Genomic DNA, 15,233 nt, shown 5'->3' on the forward strand with positions numbered 1-15,233 from the left:
GCACATTAGATAAACAAGTCATTAGCATACAAACCCATTTTTAAAGGCCTATATAGGCATACCAAACATGTTTAGAATAATATACTTTTTCAGAGCCTAAATTAAAAATTGTGCTTAGTTCTTACCTATCCTCACCCAATACTTTTCATGAAGAGAAATTGACCAACATACAAGATATTCTTTGAACAACATACAAGATATTCTATTAGCCAACTGAAACTTCTCTTTCTTAAGTGTGGAAATAGATCAAGCAAAATGCTACCATGCATACAGTTTACAGAGAACAGTAACATGCAAACAAGAACTTTATCACTCCTAAAAAACCCCCTTGTGATATGAAAAAACTTGGCAAAGAGTGCTTTTGCACCTATACATCTGAGACAAAGAAGCTACAATGTTTAAGCTCCTCTAAACCCAACCATGCCTTCCATACCAAAGTATGCTCAAATTCTGATTTTACATACTGCTATGGTTTGGATTTGGAATGTCCCCCTAGACCTAATTTAAACAGTCAACCATGTTGGAGCCAGGGCTTAGATGTTGATGGGGGATTCCTGGGGGGGGATGCCCTTAGGGGTTTTATATATGGTCCCTCCTCCTTGCTCTCTCTTGCTTCTGGCCTCCATGATGTAACAGCAGAACTCTTGTGCTTTTCTTTCTCTGCTTCTGATATCATGCCTTAAGCTCCACAGACTTCATCTGGCTTAACATGGACTGAATCTCTATAATCTCCAGAACTGTGAGCAAATAAATATTCCCTCCTCTGTGCTGTTGTGGTCGTGGTTTTGAGGTCGCAGCAGAGAGAATGCTGTGACCAAAACACATAAACAGAACAAAACAAAAAAGAGCAGATATAAAAGCTACCTCACATAAAATGAGATGCAAATAAAAACCACCTGACATAAAAAAAATATTTTCATATAGAAATGTATTCTTTCATACTAGCAGAATGGTTTTTACAAAAACTAGACAAAGCACAATGTTAAAAATGCAAACATACATAAAACCTAGGAAGAAATAAATGAGTATTAGACTAAGGTCAGAGTGCTATTTCTTTACCATGGCATTGCTTAAATAAAAAGGGCATTTCTTTACCATGGCATTGCTTAAATTAAAGCTTAGGGAAAGCTTTAAAGAAACTCATGTCTTATAAGCAGTGTATAGACAATACTATAGTTTTTCTTAAGAAAGCCATGATTTGAAGGTAACAGCCTCATTACCAGTTAAATAATTTGATTTGAGGAAACAAAAAATACTCAACCCAGATACATATAATATTCATTAAAAAAACCAGAAACCCTCTTCTACATCTCCGATTAAAAAGATCAAAAAATAAAAAGACCAAAATCTTTTCAAAATGAAATTACTCTGGGAGGTTAATTCACTATTCTGATCTAACACTCATTAAAGATTATCAATCCATAATTGTCTACAACTTTTTTGAAGGGGAAAAAAAAGTAACTTTAAAAACTTTACATTCCTTTCAGGACAAAAACACAAATGACACCTCCCTAAGGAGTCAACTCTTAGTTGCTTTTGATGGGCTGGCATTGGAAAGGCTGCTCTGGATTTTCCTTTTTGTTGATTGATTCACATTTTTATTCCTCTTTTCAGGCACAAAGGAAGTAGACCAAGGAGACTGGAGGTGGTTTTGGAGACCATGCATCTCAGAGGACATCTTAAACAAAGATGACCCAAATCTTTGATCTTCAAATAGTCGATGTGAACTACTTAACAAAACACCCTGGGAAAATTCTGTCTGAAACAAACAACTTGGGGGCTTAATTTCATTAGTTCCTGGATTAGAAGTGGGATGAAGTGAAAAATCTTCATTCATTTCTTGGTCAGATGGAGAAAGGAGAAAAAAGGAAGTGGGTTTCCACTCATTTCCATTTTCTAACTGGTCAGTAGTTAGAGAACCTTTTGAAAGATTTAGCTTAGTTCTTTCCTCCAACTTATCAGGTTCTTCAAGAAACTCACTGCCTTGAGATGACTTTGATAACCCATCCAAATCCACTGACTTAAAACCGTTATTACAAGGGCTCTTGCTGTTGTCTGACTCTGACATCATTGAGTCCAACTCAGATATTTTGTCAAGGTAAGCAGCATCCATTGAAGCTTCGCTGGATGTCCTTGTACGGTTCATTTCAAAAGAGCGAACAGAATTCAACCTCTTGGATAAACATGAGCCTGATTTCTCACTTGATTTTGAAGACATTTCTCCAACAGAATTTGCTATCGTGTCCCCTTCTGAACTTTCAAAATTCAAGCTTTGGGCATAGCTTGTGGAGCAACATTCCCAAAATCCTGTCTTTGGGGAAGTAAAGCATTCTGATTTCTTTTCATTCTCATTTCTACTTATATCATCTTCTGAAGAATCTTTATTACAAACATTTGGAGAATCACAAAAATCATCAAATACCAATTTTCGAAGATGGTTTGAGTGCTTTTTGGAACTTCCTGCTTTGACCACAGAACTCTCTCTATTTTCTGGAGTATTTAGCTGAAGGCAACTAAGGGACAAAGGAGTACAAGGAGCTGGAAGATCATAAAGCTCTTCATCTTTGTAGGGTACACAGTCACTTGGTTTATTGTCCCACTCTCCTTCCAAATAAGTATCCATGCTTGTATCTGTCACATCTAACATTATTTCAACCCGTTTTTGATATAGGTCTTTGTTTTTAGGACAGGTTGGTTCTGTTTTGATGGTAGTGTCCTGTCTGGCAGAACTGGTATCAGAGAGTCTGCTGCTGGCTGGCTTTGCCAGGTGAGAAGAACTGGAGGTGGATGAGCCAGGCTGCCTTTTGGCTCCATTGCCTTGACTCTGGGATGCCGCGTCCTCCTCACTGCCTGTGCCGCCCTTGCCGTCTGCAGAATGTGAGCTCTGGCAAATGGAATCCATAGTTTCTTTCTCTTCGCTTGAATTTTTGAGTTGTACAATTTGAGATTCTAGTTCCTCTATATATTTATCACTTCGTTCCAGGGCTTTCTTAAGGCGATTGGTTTCACGTTCATACTGCTCTACTTTGGACTGAAGAGCAGCAACTGTAAACCTTCCAAACCTAGAAAGAATAGAAGGACAGTCAATCTTATGGTCCAAGCTGTTTACAAAGTTTAAGGGTGTAAACCGTCCCAGTCCAATCTAGTTTCACCTAATTATGACACTTCAGACCACTTACTGAATAGAACAAAAGCAACGATAGAGATAGAATCTTTCTTTAAAAGAGGCCTTCCCCACTTATATAATAAGCATATGGTATTAAGGCAAAGACTTAATAGATTTTAGTGCTAGAAACTGACTAATGTCAAGAGAGGCAAAAACTTAGTGATGATTTCCTGTCCAACAGCTAGCTCTATCAATTCAGCTCATATATGCATGAAGAGTTATCCCCTAAAACAATGGCAGAGATTTATGATAACATTTGAACAGTGGTCCACATCTTGAAATATTTACATTCAATCATTTTCCTATTGTACAGCAGTGTTTTACAATACATTTCTTATACAATGTCACCTTGTCAGACATAAAACGCCAATTTGAAATTCAGAAATCTTAGAAGTCCCAGGAAGGATGGTTTTAAATACTTATTTGGACCCTTTCAATTATAGCCACCCTTGATATGAAGCTTTCAGTGGCCTTTCTGAGCTCTGGGCTTTAATTCATTTCAGTTCTACTTATTTTGGCATTTTACAATTGTTTAGGATATCAATCTCATTTCTTCCAATTTTAAAATACAAAGTCAGTGCTTTCAGTTCCAATATACTATGCATAAAAATATTTTTTACATTTTCTGAAAGGGAACATTTTGGAGGGTGACTAGAAAGAACACATAAAAAATTCACTCACTGTATCTTTTATTATCTTTTTTTCATTATTCTGTTAAGAATGGGTACTGGGTTCAGCTCAGGAAACAACTTATGAGCATGTAGTATAGGTTAGGTGGTATATCTGGGGCTAGGGACACATAGTGAGACTGTTCTAGCTCCAAGGAATGTAAAATGTCTAGCTTAAATTCTATCTGACCACTAGAGAAAATTCCATTTTTTAAGAGACTGCTGTTTATGAGATAATAAACATAAACCATAACATTCTAACTCCATGAAAAATACCTTCTGTCTCCCAAAGTTCTTTATTCATCTTTTTGATGACTAACATATTGATCCATCTCTATATTCAGGAATTGCTTATTTGCAGGAAGATATTTGAGAAGATAACTTATAAAAAGTGTTTCATCTTTAGGTATATCTTTTTCTTCTTTTTCTCTAATTATAAGAAATAATTATAATTCAGAAAATGTATTGCGTATTAAATAAACTTGTAAGGGAGCATAAGGAGCCAACAGTAATTGCACCTCTGATCAGTAACAACATGTTCTAGACAGTCTCTTAATTCCCATCACTTCTAAACCCCCGGTCCAATTTACTCCCCAGCTCAGCACCAATATGATCCCTACTCTCTTGTCGCTAAGAGAAAAAGCAGAGGCAAAGGTAAATATAGAATCATAAAATCTCAGGATTAGAAAGGCTTTAAAAGACATGATAGCTGAATATTGATCTACTCACTGCAATTAACTGAACTCCCAGAAAAGAGCACACTCCCTTCAACTTCTAAAACACAAAGAAAAAACCGTAGGTATAACAAAACAAAAGCAACTACAATAACAAGCTTCCCAATCTAAAAGACAAAGTTCACTACTGAGTATTTGGTTAAGTGAATGGTAGGAGTTTTTCCTCCTTTGTTAAAAAGTGTTTTGGCTTATAAAGTAGTACTTAACAGAGATGTGGTTCTTCAAGAGAATTTTAAAAAGTAGAAAAGGCTAAGGATATTCTGCAAAAACATTTGTGAGTTCTTGATTATAACAACTCCGGCATAATCAAATAACCCACATGTTTTTAAATGAAAGAACTGTGTAGCAGTTTATTTAATACAAATAATAAAAGTGACAGTCTCACATCTGCTTATCCAGATGAAATTTGTTCTTCTTTCAAGTGTAGCTTTTAAATTAAAGGTATCCTTACATGAAAAAAAAAATCAAAATGATCTAAAGTCAAACAATACTACCAGACAGTAAGCTAGAGGCTTACCAAAGGATATCACTAGCCTACATGAAGAATGACCAGTGACGAATAAGGAAGGCTTCCCAAGAAATTAGCAGTTTCTCATCCTAGGTTTTAGCCTGAAATTTCTAACATAATGCTATTTTAAGATACTGCATTTGCCCCCCCCCTTAGGATCTTTTGTATACTAGACAGGGGCTCTACCACTGAGCCACATCTCCAGCCCTAATTGTGTTTTTAAAACAAGTAATAGAGCTGGGGTGGCGCACGCTTGGAATCTCTGCGCTTGGGAGGCTGAGACAGGAGGATCCCACAGGTTGGAAGCCAGCCTCAGCTACTTAGAGAGGCTCTCAGCAACTTAGTGAGACTTTTTTTTTTATATTTTAGGTAAAATATAAAATAGGTCTGGGAGTATAGCCCGAGGTATAAAGCCTCTGGGTTCCACCTCCAGTACCAAAATATAAATTAATTAAAAAAATAAAAGAAGTAACAAAGGATTCTAAACTGAGGTCACCGATACCACTAACCATAAGTTTGGTGTCACTTCAGAGAGAAGGCTGAAGTACCAGGAGAACTAACAACAAAGGCCAGCAACAAAGCACATAGGAGAGAGACTAGCTCCCAGGAATCTGACAGAATTAGACTTTTCCCCCAAAAGTCTTTGCCCCTACTTCCCCAAAGTTCCATTTCAACACCTCACAGACAAAATACTCTTAACTATCAGACCTTTTTATTCAAGCCATTAAGAGACCCAGGCTGGTGGGTAAATGGACAATCTATAATGAAAACAATGAAACTGATCAATCAGTCTATACAACGTATCTTTTTCTGGCTCTTCCATTAGACTAGAAACTTCAGGAAAGCAGGGAGTTTGTCTTATTATATTCACTGCTAGATCTCTAGGATAATTCCAGGCATACAGCAGGCCCTTGTTAAATATTTAAGATACACCATGCCTTAATGAAGCCAGAGCAAATGCTACAGGATAAGGAAGCTTCCTCTTCTACATCTAAGTATTATGATGGTCACTCTATTACTGAACCACATGTGTTTCATACATTTTTTGCTTTCTTTTTTGTACTGGCACAAAGGAAAGTAACACAGAATGACATAGAGTGTAGCTTTTTAATTATAGCCTTAACACTCTGTAAAGCTCCATTCAAAAAACTTGCATTTTTGCCTTAGTAAAAGATTGCAAAGAGATAAGACTTTGGCCATAGGATTTGAGAGATTTTTAGCTCCCCACAATGCTAGATTAAATTTGGCAAAGGGCAACTTATCATATAGAAATAACATTTAAGTATACATATATGATGCTACACTTCCACAAAATAAGACAAAGAAGATAAAAATCTTACTTATATTTGGATTTTAATATTCTTATTCATACTTATTCCAGATATTTCCAAAGTACATAACATTAAAAGAAACAATGCCAAGGCAAGCTAGAGGGACTTCTAATATCATTTACCATACTTCCTTTTCCTGAGCAAGCTTCAAAATGGAGTATTTTTATAAACATTCCATTAGAGACCAAAAGGCTTTGATTTTCAAAGTAGCAGTGATGGCCAAAGGCTTCATTATGCCAGAGAAACACTGTAAAGCAGTACGGGAGCTGCAACTGATACTGGAAGTATATTCTGCCAGAAGCTAGCAGAAGCTTAAAAGATTTTTCAGCTTCCAATGTTAACTAAAGTATACATTTTGGATGAGAAGAAAAGGAGAGGATTGCCCTTATCTAAATAGCTACAGAGGCACCAGATTGTTCCTGTCCCTACCAGAAGAGAAAGAAAAGTCCTACTGATTGGACCATTGAGGCACTCTAACCGGGGTAAGAGCAGCTTTAAGATTCCTAAGATCCCATTTACTCATAGCTCATCACGAAGACACAGGATGTGGTTGAAGGGTGTCGGAAGAAAATTAATGAAATAAAAGAATAAATGTCAGAACTGAGTATTCAAGAAGTAAGCTCCAGTGCTCACTAGTTGTGAACATCCTTTCCTCTCTGGTTCTCAGCCCCAAGAAAAGGAGTAAATGAAGTGATCTTGGTGAGTTGCCAGACTACCAAACTTCAGAAAGCCCCTCCTGGGGAACAAGGTGGGACAAAGGGAAAGTGAACCCACCTGCTTCCTCTTGGATCTTCTGATTTCCTATCTTTCCTTTACTTGTTAGCTGAGGCAACAGTGAAACAATTTTTGGATCTGAACCAGCGTTTGTAGTCTAGTCTATCTGAAAAGTGTTCAGTACTGATGTCCTTGCTTAACATGGTTCCAAGATGTACAAATTTCATTCACCCTGGTTTAGTCAATAGTACCATTCATCCAACAACATGGTTCAAATTTCATCTGCCACATAATAACTGTAACTGCACAAGGTAGAGCCTTTACTTCTAGCTTTTCAGTTCACAAAAGACTACATAACAAATGTGTACTATGATCATTAACCAATCAGATCACCTCTTTCAAAGTCTATCAGTAATAGTCACTGAGCATATGCTATGTGGTTAGTAGACAGCAAAGAGTGTAGCTGTGCTGCCTCCTTGTCTCCTGGTGAAAAACCCACATTATATTTGATAGATAAAAGATGGAACTGGCCAACAAAGATGTATAGCAGAGAAACAAAAAGTGTTAATGCTAGAAGTAAAATTGGAATCAAATGTAAATGTAGTTAAGGAAGAAACAGTGGACTGTTGGAATATTACAACTATGCTAGTTCATTCAAGAGACTCTAGATATGACAGAGGAACTTACAGGCAAACTTATTGGCAGAGATGAGAAAAATATTTGTGGTAAAAAAGATAAACATGTCTAGAGGTAATGACAGGCAGACAAAAAACTTCACATTAAAACATGTGGAAATATTTCAATACACAGCAGAGAAGATAAAATGTTAGAAGTTGATGCAAAAGTAGCAGTGTGATAATTCATAAAGGTATCAGAAAAAAGTGCTAGCTAGCTTCAAATCCTAAGTCATACATATGATGAAAAGGCAAGCCCTAATCAATTATTCTCAAGGTTCTTTTTCTGTTTGTTTTACAAAGAAATAGCATTCTAATTCTGTTTCAAATGGTACTGCATAAATATTAGTGCACTAAATATTAATTTTACTGTTTCTCATGTCCATATACATTTATATCTGACTCTAAGAGCTAACATTTTGATAAAAAGTGTTAAAGGCCGCAGAACAATTTTAATTTTCCCTACTGATTATTAACATTGCTTTGCATGGCTTTAGCTTGCATGAGTCATTTTTATGGTCTTGAACCATCATGCAAAGTGATTATCTAGATTACAATAATGGTTGATATAGTAGAAAATAAAATATATTTATGTATGTCTCAAATTTTTTTCTTTACAATAGCCAAAACTACTGTAAGAAAAAATGATCCATGCAGTGGATATTATTTTAGAGTTGTCTGTCTATAGAGCTGTAATTGTATATCTTCATTGCTTGACTTTCAGAGCTATTAGAAAAGTATCTTTTTTATTTTAAACACACAAAGAGGTAAAATTTCAGAGAGAAGTGCTTCCCATTGTTTTTCCCCCTTTTATAAACATATTCTTCCAAAATATAAGCTATCAGTTGGGGAGATTCCTTGAGTGGATAACTTTTCTTTTTGATTACATATAACTTGAATGAGTAGCCTGTAATATGAGTTCAAAAATCCGAATTCTTTTGGGAGCAGGAAGGCAAAGGAGAGGTTCTGGTACTGATGCCTGACATGTGCACACGGTAGGGTAAGTGGCCACATTTTAAGTGAAGAGAAGAGGGAAGAGCCAGGATTGTAAATCCTGGAAATCAAAACTGCATTTGGTGGCGGGGAAGAGGGCTCAAATGCCCTGGTTTTCTTTTCTCACCTGCTTCCTATTACTCCTATGTATTTCATCTTCATGTGTGCCTTGGGCAAGTGGGGGAGACGCATGCTCTCTTTAAACTAACTAGGGAAGCTTTGGGAAGTAGACCATGCATTTTGATGTTCTGCTGAGCTGTATGATTTGACAATGCTTCCTCAATAAAGTGCTATATTCCTATAAAACTTGTTAATCATAAAAGAATAGTCTCCGGCTAATCCTAATTAAATATATAGGTTTCACAAAAATCTTAGAGGGAAGCATACTGAGAAAGAATGAGAAGAACCTTTCTTTTCCTGAAAACTCAATAAATTTCTGTTCTTTGGCCCATTATGGAGGGGAAAGAAAAACAGGTAGGGGTGTGTGTGTGTGTGTGTGTGTGTGTGTGTGTGTGTGTGTGTGTGTTGGGACTTTTGGCTGAAACTTACCAAGAATGATTACAACAAATCTTCACCAGTAGTATAAAGTACCACTGAGGAGGATGACACTAAGAATAGTTGTGGCCACCATTTTAATAAATATTTACTTGTTACTGAGTACATTGCTATATGCTTTATGCATATATATCATCCTATTTAATCATCATTTAACTTTCAAGCAAGATCCAGTATTATTTTTAAAATGAGAAGCCTAAAAAGGCTAAAATTCTTGGTGGTAACGGTGGTGAACAACTGTAATACCAGTACTTGGGAGGCTGAGCCAGCCTGCACAACAGAGCAAAATCCTATTTCAAAAGAAAACATAAAAAGGGCTGGGGGTGTAGCTCAGAGGTAGACTGCCTTATTCCAACCTTCATACTCCCTCCCCAAAGTTCAACTGTCCAAAAGTACAAAATAGCTTAAATGGCAGTGCTTGAGATTGCAAGAGTTGTTGGTGGAAAAATAATTTTGGTGGCAAAAAGATGGAAATATCTCTAAGTTATCTGCCGTAGGGCGTAATTTTGCAGAATAAAAAAGTACAGCATATGCTATGTTCCATCTTAGTTCTGTCACAAAACAAAGTACTTCAATATTTGCAAGAATAAAAAATGTCATGATTTAGCTGGGCATGGTGGCACACGCTTGTAATCCCAGTAGTTGGGAGGCTGAGACAGGAGGACTGCACAGATTCAAACCCAGCCTCAGCTACTTAGTGAGACTCTCGGCAAATTAGTGAGACCCTGTTTCCAAACAAAATATAAAATAGGTCTGAGAGTGTAGACCAGAGGTAGAAGGCCCCTGGGTTCCATCCCCAGTACCACACACACACAAAAACCCCCAAAAGTCCTGATTTCTTCCTTAAAAACACGCTGACATGGACAGGGGAATCAGACAAAGAGTCAGGCCCTTGTAGTAATTCCTTGTCTCTCCATACTCCAAAAATAGCATGCAAAAAGCAAAGTAACTTCTACTTCATAAGCTTTCAAATGGAGAGAATGGTTTAAAAATAGCTCGTATTAGTGACATGATTTTAAAGAAAATTTTTTTGTGTTATTTTATTAAACCAACTATGCATTTGTAAAGAATTTTGGTGTTGAAACTAGAAATTCTTAATGAAAATGACCTGGGTTTTAGGCATTATATGTGAATGATCTAGAAGACAAGTCTCTTTTTGTGGCAAGTCTCTAATAAAAGGCAACCTGCAGACAGGGTCATCAGTGGTCACATTGAGAAATAGAGATCTCAACTGTGTTTCATGCGCGCTACTTCCCTTCCCTACTTCTGCGGTGACTGAGGCTTGGTCTCTGACACTTTTGTTTGGAAATTGTAACTAGTCAGCCTTCATTTCCTTTTCTCTGTAAAGTGCATTGGAGAAAGCTGCTAAGAACACGATGCTTAACTCTAAGCAATACTTTCTCTGCACTGCCTCTGAGATAGATCACTCTTTCTTACTTTGGAATAAATTTCATTCTATTTGCTAAATATATTTCATTTCAATTCCATGCAGAAATAACTCTAATTTTCTATGTCTCCCCCAAAAAAAGTTTGGCTTTAGAGTTTGCATGTCATCAGTGGGTTCCCTAATCATTCTTGGGACAGAATATTAAGACAGGCTACTTCTTATCGTTTACATTTCTACAGTAAAGGACATCTTTTTCCAAAATATAATAACAATATTGTAATAAATAAAAAAAGTGTGACTACTGTTAAATGACAAAATTGTACTATAAAATCCTCTGGGCTAGTGTCTGTCTAGGCATTTTCTACTTTAGCTAAACTAATACTCTCAGGATTAAGAACAATCTGAAAACAAAACAAAACAATAACTGAAAAAAAACCAATTGTGATCCAGCGACCCTCTAATTACTCAGATGAGTTACTGAGAACTAATGTGTGCTGAAGGTATATAAAGAAGGAAAACAAAAGTCCAAGTCATTCTTCTCAAACAGTTCGTGATCTCTCTGCCAACCATTTTCTTAGTTATTAGAATGCACTGCAGGCTCCTAAAATATTTTATCAATACAATAAAGACAACTCGACAGAAAACCGTAGTAACTGTCTATCCCCAATTAGCTGAGAATCCAGAGAAGGGCCCCTCAGGCAGCCAAGGGGCCTGAGCACAACCTGCTGTCACAGTCTGGCCCCAGGGTATCATCAAGTTCTCCGACAGTCTACAGGTTCCCCTTCCGGGAAAACCAAAGGGCAGAGCAGAATCAGTCATCAGATCAGGCTGGGGTCAAATACCAGGGATCATTGCATTTGTCAGGGCAGAATCATGAGAAGCAAAAAAGGCCAGAATAGGTCAAGAGGAACAAGAGCCAAAGCAGCCAGAGCAGCGCTGCTGCTGAAGAGGCAGGTGGAGAGGTTCTGATCCTGGAGACACAGCTTAGGAAGAACAGACCCGTGGACCAGAACTGGGCCACCGCTCAGAGTAGGCATGGAGACAGGCAGGGGAAGGAAAATCTGACTCAGGCAAGAGACTCAGACACACCACACCTATCCAAGCCCTTAACCTGCCTCCTCTGGTCCTTTTTCTAACTCTCAAATCTCTGGCACAATTTAGAAAGTAAAATTGTAGGAAATCTCATTTTCTCTTCCTTCAGAGAAAAATGCTAGGAATATTTGATTCCCTGCCCTCTTAAAACTTTAAGGTAGTTCCTTCAAATGGTAGTACACAGTAATACAGTATAAGGACTCTTTCCTTCTGCCAGGTCACAGCAAAGGGAGACATGCTTGTGTGTGCTTGCACACACAATGTATTTTGTGTATATATACATGTGCATGAAAAATATGTCAATGGCAATGGGCTGCTGAGCATGACAGTCATGGAACTGGTTAGAATACAACATGACTGTTAAAACAATAGGTATCAGAATAATCAGAAAAACAAAAGGAAAGCGCTCCCTCTGCAGAAATTATAAAAGGCCTCACAGATAAAGTGACAACTGGGCTAGATTTCAAAGAATGGGCAGGAATTAACCAGGAAGAATAAAGAGAGGCTAGAGAGGAGCTGCAGAGAAGGCAAGGGAAAAGGCATGAGTGAAGGTATAAAAAGAGCACAACATGGTAAACGTGGGTCCAGAAGGAAATGCCACCTGCCTAAGCACAAACAAAGAGGAGGCCAGAGAAGAGGCAAGAAAGCTGGACTGAAAGTCACGCAGGGAGTAGCCTTGAACACTATACTAAGAATCTGGGGCTTTCATGTGCAGGCAATAGGGAATCATTGAAAGTTATTAAGTAAGGAGGTGATCAGATTTATATTCTAGAATTCAGGCAACAATTAACCAGAAGCTTAAGGGTTCACCATAAAAAATAAGCATAAGCAGTTAGGTTATTACAATAGGCTAAGCAAGATATAATATGAATCTAATCTTGTGGGAACGGGAAAAAATATATTACAAAGGCATTTAAAGAAGGAAGCTAGCTGGGCACGGTGGCATACACCTATAACCCAGGACTTGGGAGGGTGACACAAGAGGAGCTCAAATTTGAGGACAGCCTCAACACAAGTCGTGAGATCATCAGCAACCTAGAAACACCCTGTTTTGAAATAAAAAATAAAATTGGGCTGGGAGTGTGTCTTGGAGGTAGAATGCCCCTGGGTTCAATCCCCAATGCCCAAAGAATAAATAAATAAATGAAGCAAGTTGGAAAAAACACAATAAACAACTAGGTGTGGGGACAAGGGAGGTGGTGAGGAGATATAAGATTGAAGTTTTTATCTGAGAACACTAGATGAGTAATAAAGTTATTAAGGATAGAAACAAGCAAGAAGATAATCTTTTATGTGGGATAGGAGGATGATAAATGGGCAATAATTATTTAGAGCCATACACAGTAATGTTCTCTCCTCCTGCTTTTACTGCCTTCTTTAGCCATTGATTATTTCCTTTAATTCTCTCAAGAAAATCATCCACATTTTACATAAAGAAAATGATGGCCTGCAAAAGCCTTATTCTTGTGGAACTTAGGTTTAGAATGGAAATCAAAAACTAACAGGTTAAGCAATTAAACACGATAATTTCAAAAAGTGATAATGGCTAAAAAGATGACTAGACTATAAGAGTAGTTGAGTGCTAACTATGGACTCTTGTAAGTGGATTTTAAAATTTTAAGTTGTTGAACCCTCACTATAACTTGTAAGGTGGGTACAGGCCCCATTTCACAGAAGACAAAAACCGAGATACAGGAAAGTGAAATATCCTTCCCGTGAATCACTGAGATAGGCAGTAGACGGAGCACTGTTCAGTCCCAGGGATCCTGGGCCCAGAGCCTGTGTTCATGACCAACATGTGCTGCTGATCCACCACATCATGCTGTCATTATCACTGTGGTCTTATGATAAGACAGGAAGAAAAGAGAAGGTGTTGAAGGGGAAGGCTGTTTTTGACGAAATGGTAAGAAAAGACCCCTCTGACCCTAACAATTAAAGGAGACAGCCACATAAAGATCTGGAAATAGAACATTCTAAGCAGAGGAAACAAGCCCAGCATGTTTTAGAAATTGAAGGCTAGCAGAGCTAGAGAGAGATGAGCTGGGGAGTAAGAGTGAGAAGAAGGGAAGATGCAGGTCCAGGCTAGCTTGGGAAGAGTCTGGATGCCATTTTAGAAAAAAATACTGGATAGTTTCAGGCAGGAGATTTAAATAATTTGATTTTAACTTTATTTATTAAAAGATAATTCTGAGTATGGTGAAAAAAGAATTGGGTAGAGTAGGAGGGAAAGAGTGATAGCAGAAAAAATCTGAATTCAGGTAGCCTGTCTCCAGAGCTGAGCACTAAACTCCTATGCTTTGTGGTGAACCTGAGGTACAGGATGTCTGGTAACAGCACAAAACTGATAGACAGAAACAGCAACTGAAGTTTAGGGGAGATGGTAAAGCCAAAGATTTAGATTTTATTTTAGAATCTCTTATAGGCAGGTAGATGCTTATTAAGGCTGGGAGTACAGGAACTGCTTCAAAAAACACAGAAGAGCAAACGAGGAAGAAGCTTATAATCTATCAAGTCTTTCCTGCACTCTTCATCTAGTATTTTTTTTATATACTAGTAATACGAAATAGTGCTTGTTGTCCAGAGAGTATGTAGAGTTATTATTCTCTTGAATTCTTTATTCTCCTTATTTTCTCGTGCCCTAAATGGAGTTAGGGCATGGGTGACAATTGATCTATAATGACAAACTAGTCACGGGGCTGGTGTATAGTGAAATAAGCTATCTGCAGAGAGACAGTGTCAAACCAACAGATCTCACTAAAGACACAATGACAGATACATAATATTTCTAAATACATATTTACAGAAAGAAAAGCTATTAATCCAGTGATCACAAATCTGATATAAATGACCTCCAGAGTGTTTTACATGGAGCTTTACACCCCATATTATTAAGTAGCTGAGGGCAAGAACAGGTGCTCTGGCAAAGCCTCATCTCTGGTGACATGGCACAGTTCCTACTTAGAAGAAAAAAAGTATGCAGGTAAGATAATTAACAGGAAATCTGGGAGAAATGGTAGGAAATTTTCAAATGTCGCAAAAACAACTTTCTTATATCTCTTCAAGAAAAAAAATATTAAGGAACTCCTAATTCCACCAAAGACAATTTCTTTACACAATTTAGGAGTAGTAATTGAAGTCAAGGCCACTAGGAATATGAGAAATGCAGAAGTTCTATTGTTCATAAGTCACCCAGTACATGGCTAGTTTGGTAAAGTAACCCAAAGGGACTAAGGCAAATGCGTATTTTCTTAACTAAGCATGATACCTCAACAAAATTAAGAGTAATTCCCTGATATTGAACACCCAAATTCATATACTGAAGTCCTAACTTGGTGATAGGAAGGTGAGTAAGGTTAAATGAGGCATAAGGGAAGGGCCCTAATCTAAGGGATTAGCATCCTCAGAGATAGA

The 15,233-nt window shown here is 37.6% G+C and overlaps 1 protein-coding gene across 1 annotated transcript in view; it reads right to left on the reverse strand.

The window, feature by feature from the left end:
- Positions 1 to 1,519: 1,519 nt before the first annotated feature.
- OBI1 (ORC ubiquitin ligase 1) overlaps positions 1,520 to 15,233 on the reverse strand; it is a gene marked incomplete at its 3' end in the record, with an annotated part of 35,903 nt that continues 22,189 nt past the window's right edge. The window contains exon 6 of the mRNA XM_080689850.1: positions 1,520 to 3,062. Coding sequence (XP_080545976.1) covers positions 1,520 to 3,062 — 1,543 coding nt within the window. The remainder of the gene's footprint in view (positions 3,063 to 15,233) is intronic.

Source organism: Muscardinus avellanarius, assembly GCF_963383645.1.
Source record: "Muscardinus avellanarius genome assembly, chromosome: 2".
Lineage (NCBI taxonomy): Eukaryota > Metazoa > Chordata > Mammalia > Rodentia > Gliridae > Muscardinus > Muscardinus avellanarius.